General features: G+C 34.5%; 1 protein-coding gene across 9 annotated transcripts in view; it reads left to right on the top strand.

Moving 5' to 3' along the window:
- LOC132548223 (Kv channel-interacting protein 4-like) overlaps nucleotides 1-15653 on the top strand; it is a 380433-nt gene that overhangs the window by 352282 nt on the left and 12498 nt on the right. For all 9 annotated transcript variants that reach the window (XM_060212059.1, XM_060212076.1, XM_060212108.1 and 6 more), the window contains 2 exons: nucleotides 7670-7794; nucleotides 14913-14982. In XM_060212059.1, coding sequence (XP_060068042.1) covers nucleotides 7670-7794; nucleotides 14913-14982 — 195 coding nt within the window. The remainder of the gene's footprint in view (nucleotides 1-7669; nucleotides 7795-14912; nucleotides 14983-15653) is intronic.

Raw genomic sequence — 15653 nt, 5'->3', positions numbered from 1 at the left:
GGGATTCAAAATTCCATGAACAGACATTGGACTTGCTCTAAGCTATGATTACCACAGCCGTTTTGCACAGGACGTAATTTGGTGTTAGCATCGTGTTTCTCATTTTGAACGTCTTGCCGAGACAAAATGGGAGCGATCTATGACAAGGTTCTCGATATAGGTAACACGCTATGTTGTGTTAACTGTGTGTGTTAAATACAGTGTGGTTGTATCTGTCTGTATGCGTTTGTGTTGTATTTTTCCTGCTTCCCATGTAACCCTAACGCTAACCCCATGTATATGGTGTTACTATTACATTCACTGTTGTGATGTATACGTATGGATCCCTGTAAATTGACAATATGCTTTGAGGTTCTAACCACCTGTAAAATCAATCGTATGTTGTTATCTATATTTACTAATACTTGTGATGATTAGTGGACAGTGACTTATTGAGGAGCGCTAATAGCAGACGAACATTGTCGTCACTTGATTTTCCCGTTGTCGTGCCACAGATTGTTGTTTGTTTTGCGAAGAGCCTGTATCAGTTATCACTATATTTACAATGTATATTGATAAAAAAGGCGACCACAGAGGTAAATCTTTTATTTGACACTAAACCTGCGTCGTTCAAAGAAATTGTTTACAAGAGCAAATATGATGTCAATGTTTTTGTAAAGGGAGTCATTGAGATAAAAGCTGGTGTAGCTGTGTCCGCAATAACTGTACAGTGAACTTTTTGTGCATGGTTAAATTTCCCTCGGTTCATTCGATCAATATCTTTTCTGCTGGAGCGATTTCATTCCTTGAGAAATTGAGAAAATCCGCAGGAGAAAAACGTGTTGATGAGAGCTGGGAATGTGATGATTCATCGAAAAACAACAAAAATACATTTAATTTAATCTTTAAACGTAAACTATGAAATCTATTTTATAAGGTGTACATGCTGAGCAAATGGAATTTAACTCGCGCATTTATGCATTAACATCAACAGAGAAAATGCTATTACAATGATAAGTTTGCTGCAACACCAGTAAATATAAGAATGCAAGCATGTTTGCTGATATTTATATTTATTATCAACAGAAATTAATACGAATGGCAAAAAGTGAAAGATGTCAATATAATGAAATACGATAGCCGAACATTTTTTTCTCCCCTGTCATCATAATGAATTCAAACTGCCAGTTTTTACATGTGGCTCATGCATATTAACTTTCACATTGATATTATGTTGTCGAAGGTTTCAATAAAAATGGTTCACGTGGAGTTTGAAGCCTAATGACGTTCGAAAGCAGACAAATGTTTTGGAGAATGTTTTTTCATCGTTTAATTCAAGTTATTGTCACGTATGATGAGAATGGTTCAAGAAACATACACACGAATAACACCATTAAATTCAGAATGAGTAGAAAACACTAACGAACAACTGTCATTGGATCACAAATAAAATATTACAAGTATACGAATCGAAAATTGATATCATAAATTATTCAATAATAGTGTTTGTTTTCGGGGAAATGAATGGCATGGAAATAATAAAGTACGAAAACAGAAACCAAAGCACACTGACAGCACCACGTGACAATGTGGGTGAATGAAATACCAAACGTTTGTCTGTACATTATAAACAATCGAAAGGCTTATGTGATTATTCCGTCATCTAGAAACGCTTGTTTAACATGAGGTATGGATCATTTTTGTATTCATTAGTACGTTAATAAGAGACGACTTCTGTATTTTAATGTATGCGGACGGAAATCGACATGATTTTGTGTTGGAAGGATAGATATTTTATTGGTATTCACAACAGTCAAATAAGCAACATTATATCTATCAAAATTAATAACTAATGCAGAATTTAATAATAAGCCCAATATCACGCCATCAATTTTATATCTTGTTTCAACTATCTGTGTTAACAAGATATACTACAAATTCACACCGAAATGTTATATGAAAAGATATTTTTATATAGAAATTTGCTTATAAGACCATCCCGGTATTAAAATGCATTATTATTGGTAGGTATTAACGAGTACCAAGCAGAACCACCAAGGTAACAGAAACATCCGTACATACACAATTATTATAGCTAATCCTATTACGATAATGACAATAATAGATGGTGAAAAAAACTGAATCGGTTTTTAAATGAAATAATCTGAGGAAACTAATAACAACAATTAAGTACGCAATGAATGTCTTCCTCACACAGCTGTTCATTTGTTAGTTTCATTAACGGTGCCGGTCTCGTTACCAAAATCTAAATTGAGTCACAGGCAAAGACACATTTCACGATAATATGACATACATCTCTCTCTCTCTCTCTCTCTCTCTCTCTCTCTCTCTCTCTCTCTCTCTCTCTCTCTCTCTCTCTCTCTCTCTCTCTCTCTCTCTCTCTCTCTCTCTCTCTCTCTCTCTCTCTCTCTCTCTCTCTCTCGCAACAAATTGATTTGGTTCACACAATATATTCCAGTGTGATAGTTTGAAAAAAGAAAATTCGTGCCTGTTAGACAGCTAATAGGTAACCTTGCAATTTGCATACGTACACACTAGCAAAGATAGTCTTAGGAGTGTTTGTGTCAACAGTCAATGCATCTTCGAGCAGAAAACTAATTGGTTTAACGACTGCTGGTTGTACAAAAAAAATAAATGCAGGTTGAACAAATGTTACAAACATGCAATTATCAACTTTTTATGAAAGGAAGATCTAAAACGGCCTCAGTATGTAAAAGTGGAGATGCACTGAATATATTGCTTTTATAAATTTGATAAAATTTAGGACGCCTGCCAGCACGAAGATTATGTAAAATATATTTAATCGTTATGTTGATATAAAATAACGTTGCTTTTTCGGAACCGATGTTTTACACTGTGGTATTCCTTTTAGCATTAATTTACTATAGAAAAATATTGCCAATTGAAGTTGAAATAGTATATTTGTAATGTTTTGATGAATACTCGCCTAAGAAAAGATCCAATCGCACACGACTCAGTACAGAATCAAAAGAAATGTTGAAAATTTCAACAGTTGTATTCATATTGACAAACTATTTCTATTCCTAGAAATTTGTTTAAAAACAAGATGTTGTGAACGACATAACATATTTGAATGAACAAATGTATATAAATGAATATAAATGCTGACAAATCGCATACAAAACATGTTGAGAAAATTCGAAAGTATGCACTATGCTTCATTGATGGTTGATGGGTGCTTCAATAAAGCAAGGAATGTAATAGTATGACTTTATTCGACGTGAGACAGGTGTACTTTTGCTTTTGATTAAACTTCCTGGAGATCATTGGTCTTTTGTACACTTCATTTGAGTCAGACCTTTGTCCGTTTCCATAATGAGATTCGAATTCTTAGTCTTGATGCTTGCTTTGTGATTGTGTTTTCTATTATTGCTTCCAGTTGTCATTTTGATATGTCATTTTTAACTTGCTTGATATTACTCAAAACACTTATGGCTTATAAATTTGTTTGTATCAACGTTTTTGAAACACAACCACATGCAGATTGTGAGAATGGGCATTTAGAGATGTTTTGAATCGTAATAGATCTATAAAATGTATTATATTTGCATGCACAAATACTAGACGTCGATAATACTTGCGAAAATTCAATTTGTCAATTGTACGACAGGTATGCCATCTGCTCCGACCTAATGGTGGTGCGCATTCCGGTTTTTCTTCCGCACTACCATTCCATCTAAACAATTCAATGTGGAACACAGTGCCTCTAAAATCGTGAGCACAACAACAAATAACATTTTAACCACATCGTTTGTTATTGTAAACTGATAGAAACAAAATGACACGCAAAAAAGTTTGCAAAAAAAGCAACAAAAAACAAACTCTTTTCTCACCTTTTTATGCCGCAGTAATAATTTGACATTGAGCTGTGCAGGGAGATACCAATATTAAAATACACTGTGTCATTATATTGATATTGCAAATACATGTGTATGCGTGCATATCAATCAATATACGTATCGACCATTTTACATATCGACAAATACATCACTTGCTATATATCCACATTTCTACCTACTTAATCTGCCAAAATACAGTAGCACATGACAGCACATGACATATTTGACGCTTTAGGTATTGAGCCCCAGCGTATTTATGACCTGCTATATTTCAAAGGTCAATGTAAAGTATACAATATGTTACTTGAAAGTCAATGACAATGACGTGACAGAAAGCAATGGTAAAACTAGAAGCTAACACTGAATTTTAAAACAAATGTATTTAGATTAAAGTTTAAAGTATCGTTTACATTCAAAATCATCATCGTTTTGAATTGAATAAAAGCTGAGGTCATCAAGCAATTTGTTATAGAAATAAGTGGGATTAGTTTTCTTTCAATTTCCCGTTGCAATGTGTTATCCGTTAGAGCAAATCTGTTGTTAAAAACATCGTTGAAAATGGGTTAGAGTCGTACCTTTTCCAGGCTATACATAATGTATTGACTTCCAATATACATTGCTGGTACTCTAATTATGCTGATAATAATCATTTGTGTGAACATACCGAAGTCAACAGTCTATCTGTACATGTGATCATATGTTCCATATAGCGGGGGAATTTATCAGTTCATTACCAATAATTTACTCTCTGCTACATAAGTTACATCTGTTTCCTGTCACTGAACCGTGACGTGGTATCATACTGGGAATACACTCCCATTAAACTACGTGCCGTGTTGAGAGTTCAAAGAGGCAAGACAAATTGGCTCCCTAGATGTAGGTAGAATGGTTTGTTGATGCGTTTTCAATATGTGATTTTACCCTCTTTGTGTCAGAAAACAGTCTGTTTATAATCGACGGGTTGACCCTTTTTCAAAACATTTTTAATGATAAATAAAGATTGCCTCAGAAGCAGATCTGTTCTAACCTAATTATTATTGTAACAGTGTGTGTGTGTGTGTTAATGTGTGATAACATACATCAACACTAGAGTTAGACTAATATATCATGAGTGAATCAAATCCAGTGTGCGGTCTGTTACCTTAAACATTTGTCAACTTTCAATTACTACTGATATACAATTGTCAAGTTTGACAGTAAACATTGCGACAATTGTAATAAATCTTTATTGTAATGAAAAGAAAACTATTCAGTGCTGACTGAAACCTGTGACCAGTATTGTTTACATTGATGTGTTCATAAAATACGACGTTACAAAGACATGGTTTCATTTCTTCATCGTTTATTTATAGCATGACATGAAGCAGTGTGCAGGTAAATATAGCCATATGATATTGATGTTTCGGGTTCTGTTGACACTGAACAACTCTTTGATAGTACTTCAATGTACTTGGAATTTTCCTGAAGTGCACTTCAGAAAAGAGATGCAAGAAAAACACAAATGGAATAATGAGCTTAATGCATATCAAATCGAAATGATGTAATAGTCAACAAAACCATCGAGCATCATTTCTGTAAAACAAAACTTTTTCGTGGATGCATCATACACACGAAATCCTTGTGATAAATCCTTTATTACTTGTTATCACCAGGAAATCCACACAAATAAAACCCCGACGGAAAGTAAAGGCTTTTACAGCAACATTTATGCAGTAAACGTATTCACAACATTGATAATATGTAAACGTACAATGTATTTTTATTCTCCGAATCAGAAGATACTTATGTTAACAATATCACGAATGACCTCAAATGAAGTTATCATGTGTTGAGCGGCTCTTCCTACATCGATGACTGTGTGAGTACACGTTGTATATTCGTGAAAACATGCAACGTGGACAGAAAATCTATAAAGGTTATGGTAGAATGTCAAAACACTTACAACCTTGGCGTTGTTACCATAGTAACAAGAAACATCATTGTCGTGTTTGTCGTCATGAGGTATTTCACAACAATATTCATGGAATAGCAAATTTTATGGTACCAATGATAAGTCTTTAAACTATGAATCAGTTTATATACATGGATATATCTTATAAATATTTGGTCTCCCGAAATATCAAACTTGACATTCTATACAGGAGTAGTCCGATATTAAATACTGAGATATAACGAACAACAACGATGTTAACAATATCACCCGGTGTCATACGTGTACATATTGTTATAATTTACATTACTCTTGGTATTACCTTTACTAATGACCTACATATCCAGATGCGAAGCACATGTATCTATATATCTGAAAGCATGCAACATTTTTAATGTATATATACTAAATTCCTTCATTGTGCATTGGTGCCTATTAAAAGCATGCCTGAACATTGGCAGTCTGTTTTTCAGCTTTGTTATTTTGGTGTTACAGAAAATCCTGTCCTCGAGCTTCCATGGCTTACGTGATGCTTCTTTATTTTACACTTTTGATGACGATAAAGCATTCATTATATATGCACGTGTACTTTAAAAACGACATGTTGATTAAACCGTTTTTATAGATCATAGTCGATTTACTGTCATACTTTCTGCTTCATTTCCTGATTGCAAACATATTATCTCTGTGTGCACTGTACTTATAGTTACTACACATCAAGTATGTTAATATTCATTAGTGTATTCTAGATTCTCCGGCATACCCACAGAACTCTGAACTCCCCGAAGAGATAATCTAATATCCAATGTGGTCGGTACCAATAAAAACATTGTAGACACAAGCTATTTTCCTAACAGATTTAACCTATTGGTGCATGATGCTGATTCATGATACAATTCATACGCTGGCGTTGAAATTCAACAGTCTATAATTATCATTAGAATGGTATCATTTGACAACACAACCTGTGTAATGCAAATAGAATTTAATTTATTGTGTTCGTTTTATTTGCCTAATTCGTTTTAATTATTTTAAAGACCTGTGGTTGACAAAATTGATTCAATGCACAGAGTATGCAGACATAATTGATATTCAATTGATTCTCACAATATGGATTGACTGATGTCTTTGTCAAAAGCAACCACCGATACTGATTTTCCATCCCTTAAACTTCGTGCAAGCACAATAGTTTCACACATTTGTTTAAAGTATAAGACGCAAATAAATGTAATTAAATTTTGTTTGAGTAAATCAAAACATACATTACATTGTTTTTATCTTTTTACCAGAATTACAATAGCCGTTTTTATATTGAATAAACCAAAAGAGTAGGTACTTTTAGTCTCGTGTTTTGCATAATCAAAATAAGAGAAAAAATCAGTTAGGTGATAGCTCTAAAGATACTATACTCAGCGACAAACATTTCAATCTTTTGATTATATCAAATAAATCATTGAAATCAAATGCCTTACGCTTCGTGTATTTTATGTGATAACACACACATGTATATTTTCCGTTACAGACTCAATTGATCATTCAACAAGTCACCTTACGTGTTTTTTCAATAAAGTAACACATATAAGTACATTTAGGAACATAAACTAATTTTTTTTTAAATATTATTGTATCATTATGGTACAGAATCACTCTCTTCTATATATAACTGTAGCGCAACCGAATACAACTGTAACTTAAAAAACCATATAGCCCAACACTATCGGCTTGCCAAACATGTTTTAACATCGTGTAATTTGGCATATTGTCATTATTAGTATCTGGAGTGTTAACATGACTATGGCGTTCTAATTATATATCATGATATACATTTATTTGAATTTAAATATTAAATATACTGACCAGTATTTCCTTTTCGTTTTAGACCATGAGTTTGACGATCTTGAGATGCAGGTGGTACGTTATAAGCCAGAAGGGCTTGATACGCTTTGTCGAAATACCAAATTCTCTCGGAAGGAGCTACAGATAATGTACAGAGGATTTAAACAGGTAAATATTCATTACATACTATCTTTCACATATACAAATCTGTGATTTATTGGGAGAAATGAAAATTTCCTCTTTAATGCCTTCGACTTTATGTTTGTTTGTTGTTGTTTTTTTTAATGCTGTTCATCATGTAACTGTTTTGGGGGAGGGGCTATGCTTCAGAATTCCATAGCATGGTCGGCCGATTATCATCTCATTCCTTTTTTACAAACAAGAGGACAAAAAACTGACTATTCTGTTACATAACATATTCAGATATGAGCATAAATACTACTTGTTAAAATCTTTTATCGATAATCTTCTTGATAGTCCCTGTCATTGCCAAAGCTAGGTACAACCAAATATGTCTTATTTGTTATAATAATTGTATTAGGTAAACAGAAACGGTCAGTAGGGTTAGCAAATAATGGATAATGAAACCTATCGAAATAAAACATCAAGTAAAAGTAGTAAATATTAGCCAAAACTCTAATATACACAGTTCATAATAACTTAGTTGACACGAAACAGGGCGAATATAAAGATTCAAGTTGTCTCTTACACTATGGGTATCGCCACGTCATTAGTCTTAAGCAGAGGACGTAAACATTATACAAATTACACAAATATTGGCAGCGAGTTTCAATAAAATTTCGAATTGATACAGTAGAACCGGATATTGGATTAACTGTATCGTATTTTGGTTTCTATATCATTTGTTTTGTACTTTAATACAGTGGGTACAAGACGAGAACGTTCTGAGGTTTCGATGTTAATACTAAAGCCTATGTGGTAACATGTGCATTTCCACGTACATTGAACAAAACGAATAACATCATATCTTTTATTGATATTCTACTTGTATTACATGAAAGACATATATTATTACAAGTGGTTAATCATTCGCTGGAGTCTTAATTATAATATCATGAACTGTCAAATAAATTAATAGTTATCCCAATGGTATATGTGCTCTGAACAAATAATCTGTGTACTCCGAAACCCTTCCACAGTAATGTTATAAATCTTGCCTTCTGTCGTGTGTTTTTGTCCATTTCCTATAGCAATTGCAAGGACGAAAGAACGCATAACAGTAAAGCATGCGAAATTCAATTACCTGTTTTTCAATGTTCTGAGGCGTTCCATGGTAACCAGAGCTCAAGCAGTTTTAAAAATATGTTTGTTTCTTAGTTCAAGTATCTGTCCCCTGTGAGAAGTGGTAGCTTTTACTGTGAGATGGCTGCATCAAACTACTGCGCAAGCAATACCAATTCCTACCGCCATATACGTTATCCTGTCTTTAGTTTGTGCGACGATAATGCTGCATTAAGACCTTGTCCCCATGATAGCTGTGTCGTGTACAATGATGTTAACTGAGAAGGCAGCATTGGTGCATGTTATGCAATGACAATCCGATTGGTGTACCATGCAAATAGATATGTATATGAACTTTCCATTTTAGATAGAACTATGTTACATGTGCACATAGCTATTGCTACGGTTTAGCCAAAACTGCTATTACCAGTGACACGCCTAAATATGAAATGTCTTATTTGAAACTGAATTCATTATGTTCAGTGCTATATTTGTGTATTAAAGAAGACCGCATTCAGAGGATTGAAATAGAAAACCATGAGCATTATCACTCTTGGATTTCCCCTCATTTGTATGAATCAACTTTAGTGTAGTGTGCTGTAAACCTAAGCATATTTACAGCGTGTTAACATCTAAAGGCAGACACAGTGATAGTCATTCGTTAAATTTTGATATGTTTGTTTATTTTTTGCCCTAAAATCATCAAGTATACATCATGTTGATTATCAAAAATAGAATGTGAAACTATTTTTAATCGATATTTATAAGCAGATTCTTCGAGAATGACAGATCAAATTAACGTAATGTAACTTCCCTCGTATAACATGTACTTAACAAAATGTAGGTTTTAAGACTATGTCATACATCCGTGGGTTTCGATTTATTTTCCTGACTCCCCGATCACAGACCATATTATCTTTGTCTATGTGTCAATCAAACGCTTGAACTCTCCAGACAGATTCGTGATCAATAGAATGTTTGTCTCTCATCTCTGATATTTTCATCGTGTTAATGTATCAAACTAATTTATTAACCTACCGTTCTGCTATCAATCAGCGGGAATCAAGACCACTCACATGTCTCCATCCAATAGATGTTTTGATGTCTTATCAAAACAGTACATCTGCTAATTATAGCAACTAGCTAGGACAATTTTCCCGTTTCATTTGATGCTTAGAAAATCAGACGTTTTCTTAATGCGTTTTTGGGAGACAGACACTCTGATCAAAACTGATACGATCCAATTCCGATGCCCTATAATGATATAATATAGCTGAATAATATTTTGGGGTCATTCCGAACGCTCTACCGCCTTAGATTCACTTGAAATTGAATAATATAAAATATTCTAATTTTCTCTTTTAGCTTTGATAGCAAAAACAATAAACAAAAGCAAAGTTGTGTTTTAGTAAAATGTATCCTTGATATTGTAACAGAAAAACATTATGAGAATAGTTCATAACGTTATTGCTTTTAATTCTGCACAATTAAACGCAGCTTTAAATAAGTCGTAAAACAAAGATAGTTCTGAAAATGAAGTGCACTAGTAATGTAAACCCATTCGATGCATGAAATAATGCAAAAAGGTATATATATAATTATAGAATCCTGAACAATTTCAGAGTGCATAACGTAAAATAGAAGAAAAGATTTGCGGATATCTCACCTCAAATGAATTCATAGATTTTTCAACTATGCCTTAGAAACGAGATATTTAATTTCCCTTGTTCCGACTTCCATTTTGAAAAGGCCACATCATTGTGTCTGTTATACACTCTTCAGAGTGGCTCTATTCTTGGCGATAAGGAAAAGGGAAAAGCACATATATTGCCTTTCCTTGAAAAAGCTGTTTGACATTGACTTAGGTCCTTGTGAAACCCCTTATCCTCTGTGAGTAAGGCAATAATTCCACTCCTCAACTATGATATACCGAACTGGATAGAGTCGGTGTTCTATGTTTTCTATGACATCTAGCAGTTAGGGAAACTAAAAAGGAAAACAAATGACTGTCCCTTTCAAAATTAAGAATAATGAATAAGGGACGGTACCTTCCGCTGTACTCTACAATGTACGATAGGAATTTTGTTTTTGAAATCTGATGTACTTAGAGCGTGGTAATATAGGTAATTCTTTTATCCAAATATTTGAAGGGCTTTGGAATACGATTAAAGTGTACTCTACCATTTTTATTTGTCGAAAGTTTTGGCGTCATCGAACAAAGAATTTGTTCTTATATCTAAGAATCGACATGAAATGAACTTTGGTTAGTCAGTGGATTTAGGAAACAAACGCACATGGGCTGGTGACTATATATTTCCACCTCAACAAAGTAATCGAACCCATGTCTGCATCACGGACAAGATGGAAAGCCTGTCTTGGTGCAATTTTGGTATTTAAATTTTTTGCAGAAAACGATAGTTTATAAGAACCTGATAGCACTGCAGTCGCCAGCATTGCAGCGTTTTGTATGGGAAGGTTTTCCTTATTTCAGCTAAGCGATTGCAATCAATCCTGGATTGGAAAAGATGCGCACAAGTGTATCGGCCGGGACTCGTTCCGCTCACTACGCATGTCTGCTGGTGATGTGTTAGGACCCCATTATCCTTCGTCCGTCAATATCTTTCGCCGATATTGCGAACCAGGTCCACAGTATAGATTTATATATCTATAAACAGGGTCACAAATCGATAAGGAGATCCGCGTGGAGGAAAATCTAATTCCGCCATTAATCAGCGAATACGGCCATTCGTTACTGTTGAAGTACTGGTGGAGTGTCCGTAATATCATCAGCACTTGTCCGTTAGTAGCCCCTGGAGGGACAATCCTCCATCATCGTCAATTCTAAATCTAGGACAAAATCCGAGACAGTCACCATTACTATGATCATCTCCGCCAGTTTGGCATGTTTTTACTTGTACCCGTGGGATTGTTTCAATGTGTACAATCAAAAGTCTGCTGCCTTAGCAGTATGTGATTTTTTCTGTTTTCGTTAATATCATATTTAGTCTTGGTTGATCAGTATACCTAGGAGTTCTGACATGATTAAATTATAAATGCAGTATATAGATTAAACTTCCAGCTGTAGTGGAAAGCATCATGAGCTGTAAAATTCTTAAATTTGATACTGAACAGGCAACGTGTAAGCGGTGACCGCATATGAAAAAACGGCCAGTACAATTAGTGAATGCATCAACGCATAATACCCTAGGAGATTCAGAAAAAAAAGAGGGAGGGGGGGGGGGGGGGGGGGGGGGGGGGGGGGGGGTGACGGATGTTCATACTGCGTGATCGCATGATTCGACTGCTACGTACAATTGTTATTTTCCAGGAGCCTTCTGGTTGGGTACATTGGTGGGCGTCTTTGATCATTGATGTTCTATAGTTTATATAATTTGCTGTTATGTTCATGTACATATGCTTATGGTGTGTTGGTTATAAGCAAATTGCGTACCACGAAAAATGCACTTTGTTTGCACAACGCGTAGGTACAACACCATATTTACAAAAGAAAGCAAGAATATATTATTTAGCGTAATCATGAGTTAGTGCTTTTAGTTAAAACGTAAAACGCAAACAATGTTAGTGGACAATAACCCTTTGAAATGATATATCAAAGCAAATAGTTTTATCGTATATAATTCGCACGGAGCTAAGTCATATTGAGTATTTTGCAAATATGGAGGTGGCTGGAGGATGTCATTCTACAAATTTAATATCAGCAACAACAACTAATGACAACAAACTGGTGAAAAGGGTCACTTCGTGATATATGTACCTGTTTTCTGGAGCTAACCTGGATATGGATATGTGCATTTTATGAACCAATAAAAAAGTACATTATGTCTAAACGTGTTGTAGAGGGCTCGTAAATGCCCGGGGAAACTCAAATTAACCAAGCTACAAAAACATGACATCTCGATGCATTAATGAATTAAAGAGCGATGCGTTACATCATGAATAACAGGCATCATATAGCGATGTTCGTCAGCGGTACAGGTTTGCTATCAATTCATTGCACTTACGAAGTGTTAGGCCTAGTGTACCGGCGGACAGCGACGCCGATTTGACGGTGATTTATGCATTTTATGGATATTCTATACATTCCCTAATGCACGCGCTTTGTACATTAGGGACTTTTTACACAAACTTAGATAAATACCAATGTGTCACGGAAGCCTTGCGTAACTGTAATGTACACAATACACAAATATTAAATTCACAGACACCTTAGTTCATCAAATATTGTTTATAATCCGACTTATAGAAAAATGAATCAATCATCAATGTCATAAGACGTAATTCATAATTTGTGTTGTGAAACCATATCCCCCACCCTAACCCCAGCTTATTAACACATATCGGCAAATGATTAGTTTTAGGTCGAAATGCTAAAATTGATGATGTCACATGGGTTATGACGTCACAAACTCTTCGCGTCAAATATGGACTGATTTACCTTTGCTTTCCGTCAATAAACATCATTATCGTTTATTTTCCCTAACCTAGAGAAAGAATTTCACTTGACCTTGATGGACATAGATTAACAGTTATCAGCCTGTAAACGTAGGTGTGTTTCCTCCTCGTGAACTTGACATACACTTTTAACACTTACATGACTTGTCCACGTCAATCACGTCGTTTTTTGGATATGAATTTACAAACACAAGATTGATTTGTATACAATTACATCTGTAAAAAGTGTTGTGAAACCTCGTATTCAATTGTGATATCTTTATCGAGTCATGACTATAGCTTATTATTATGCCACTGTCATATAATCTAGCTGATGTGAGATATGTTTTATTCCTGAAGTATGATATTCGGCTCTGATTCACTGTCATAAACCTATTGTCAACGATCAGCTGACACGGTTAATTCAGTGATATTTTATAGACGACATCTTCGTCGCAGTTTTGAAGTATTACCAATTGCATATACATGGCTACTCTTAGTCATTGTACATGTCAAGTTAGCCATATATTTTATCGGGGAAAATTTACAATTTACAGGGAAAACAACAATTGCTGCACTGTAAACAAACGTTCGTGACATCACGTAACCATTGGATGAGATATTACAATATCACTTAACTGATATCATGTTGTCACCAGCAATATACCGTTGACATTACCAATCGCCACAAGAGAATACGTCAACCGTTAACCCTTGGGAAACAGTTGCCTAATTCTGGACACGGGTTCATTAACATCACGACTGATTGTCTCCAATGCACAAGAAAAGGCTTCCAAAGGCTCAGTTATAATCAATAACACAGAGGAAATTAAATTTGTTTGCACAAAACTGTCATATCAGACTACGAATTCATTTACCAAAACTCGTTTCAACAGCATTGCACGGAAACCTGATATGCATTGATATGGCGTCTGTTGATGGAAATTTAAAGGGATACAATATCGTCGCATGATTGATTAATGTACTATATACATCAATGATTCCAAAAAGTCAGTTTAATAACAGCTGTTCTCATTAGATGTTTACTGAAGCTTGGTCATCTTAAAAAACTAAATGCATTAAAGATAACATTTACGACAATTAATGAAACTTAAGGCATTCTGAATATCTCATGAATGACTTACAATACATTCTAGATAAAGTAGCTCAAAAAGGAAAAAACAAGGTAAGAGAAAAGAGGAGGGGGAGGGTATAAAAACAACTTAGCAAAAACGATATACTTTTACCGATTTTAACTCATTTAAATTTTATTTTCGAGGTATCTGTAATTCCATCCCCGAAGAAAACACCATAAACAGTATGTTGTAAATATACTTATTGAATTGGTATGGTGATACGCAATTATGTCAGTTATGTCATTTAAACACCAATGTAAGCTATATGGGTGTCAGGAGGACCATCCTTGTTTGATCAATTGTCCGATCAAGTAACAATATAACATGTAGGTGAAGGCCAAGGGGTCTCGTCGCTCCAGTGCTTGTTTAGCGCTCCATTGGAATGATTAGTGTGTCAATAGGTCACGCCATCATACTTTATTTTGGTTTTTTATTGTTTCTAACTTACCTTTTCAGGAATGTCCGACAGGGATAGTCAACGAAGAGACATTCAAAGAAATCTATGCTCAGTTCTTTCCTCAGGGCGGTATGTATTACTCTTGTCTTCGTAATAATGTTTACAGCTACAGATACACCAAAAAAATTAAAAAAAAATAATAAATCTGTATTTTTTAAAATAATTCAATTTGTCTCGGATATTGCTAAATCTAAAGCAAGATCCATTTTACACATTGTGACATTTATTTTAAGTATACTTACACCGGGATTTGAGACAGTTATCATCACCATCAACTATACAACAAGTATTGATTTCTTGGCTGTCTTCACACTGTCATGTGCGCAGAATTTCGTATTAAGATTGTAAAATTTCTTCCCCTTTTCTATATAAACTGGTTAACCACTCACATAACAGTGCTTTAGGCACAATCTGAAATGACGTCCCTCGCTCTCAATGTAAATTTTATTGCAAACATTTCGTTCCAGAATAATGATTGTCTTTATATACTTCTTATGTTACACGACGACCGTTGAAATGAAATTCAGACAAATCAAATATTATATGCAAGACAATCACCTTTATCCTTTATATTAAATAGACGTGAAATGGACATTTCGCGCATATATCAATACTTGGGAAACGTAATATTCGAGTCATGTATTATTTGATATATTTATTTTACCAAAAAGCGGCTTTAGGAAGAATAAAAATAACTAAGACGTTTGTCTAAAGTTTTGCATACGTTTGGATAACCAATC

The sequence above is a fragment of the Ylistrum balloti genome, unplaced genomic scaffold (assembly GCF_031769215.1).
Source record: "Ylistrum balloti isolate Yb309-2 unplaced genomic scaffold, AGI_CSIRO_Ybal_v1 Utg369616, whole genome shotgun sequence".
Lineage (NCBI taxonomy): Eukaryota > Metazoa > Mollusca > Bivalvia > Pectinida > Pectinidae > Ylistrum > Ylistrum balloti.
Note: the sequence above shows the minus strand (reverse complement) of the source record. Positions and strands in the feature narration are given on the sequence as shown.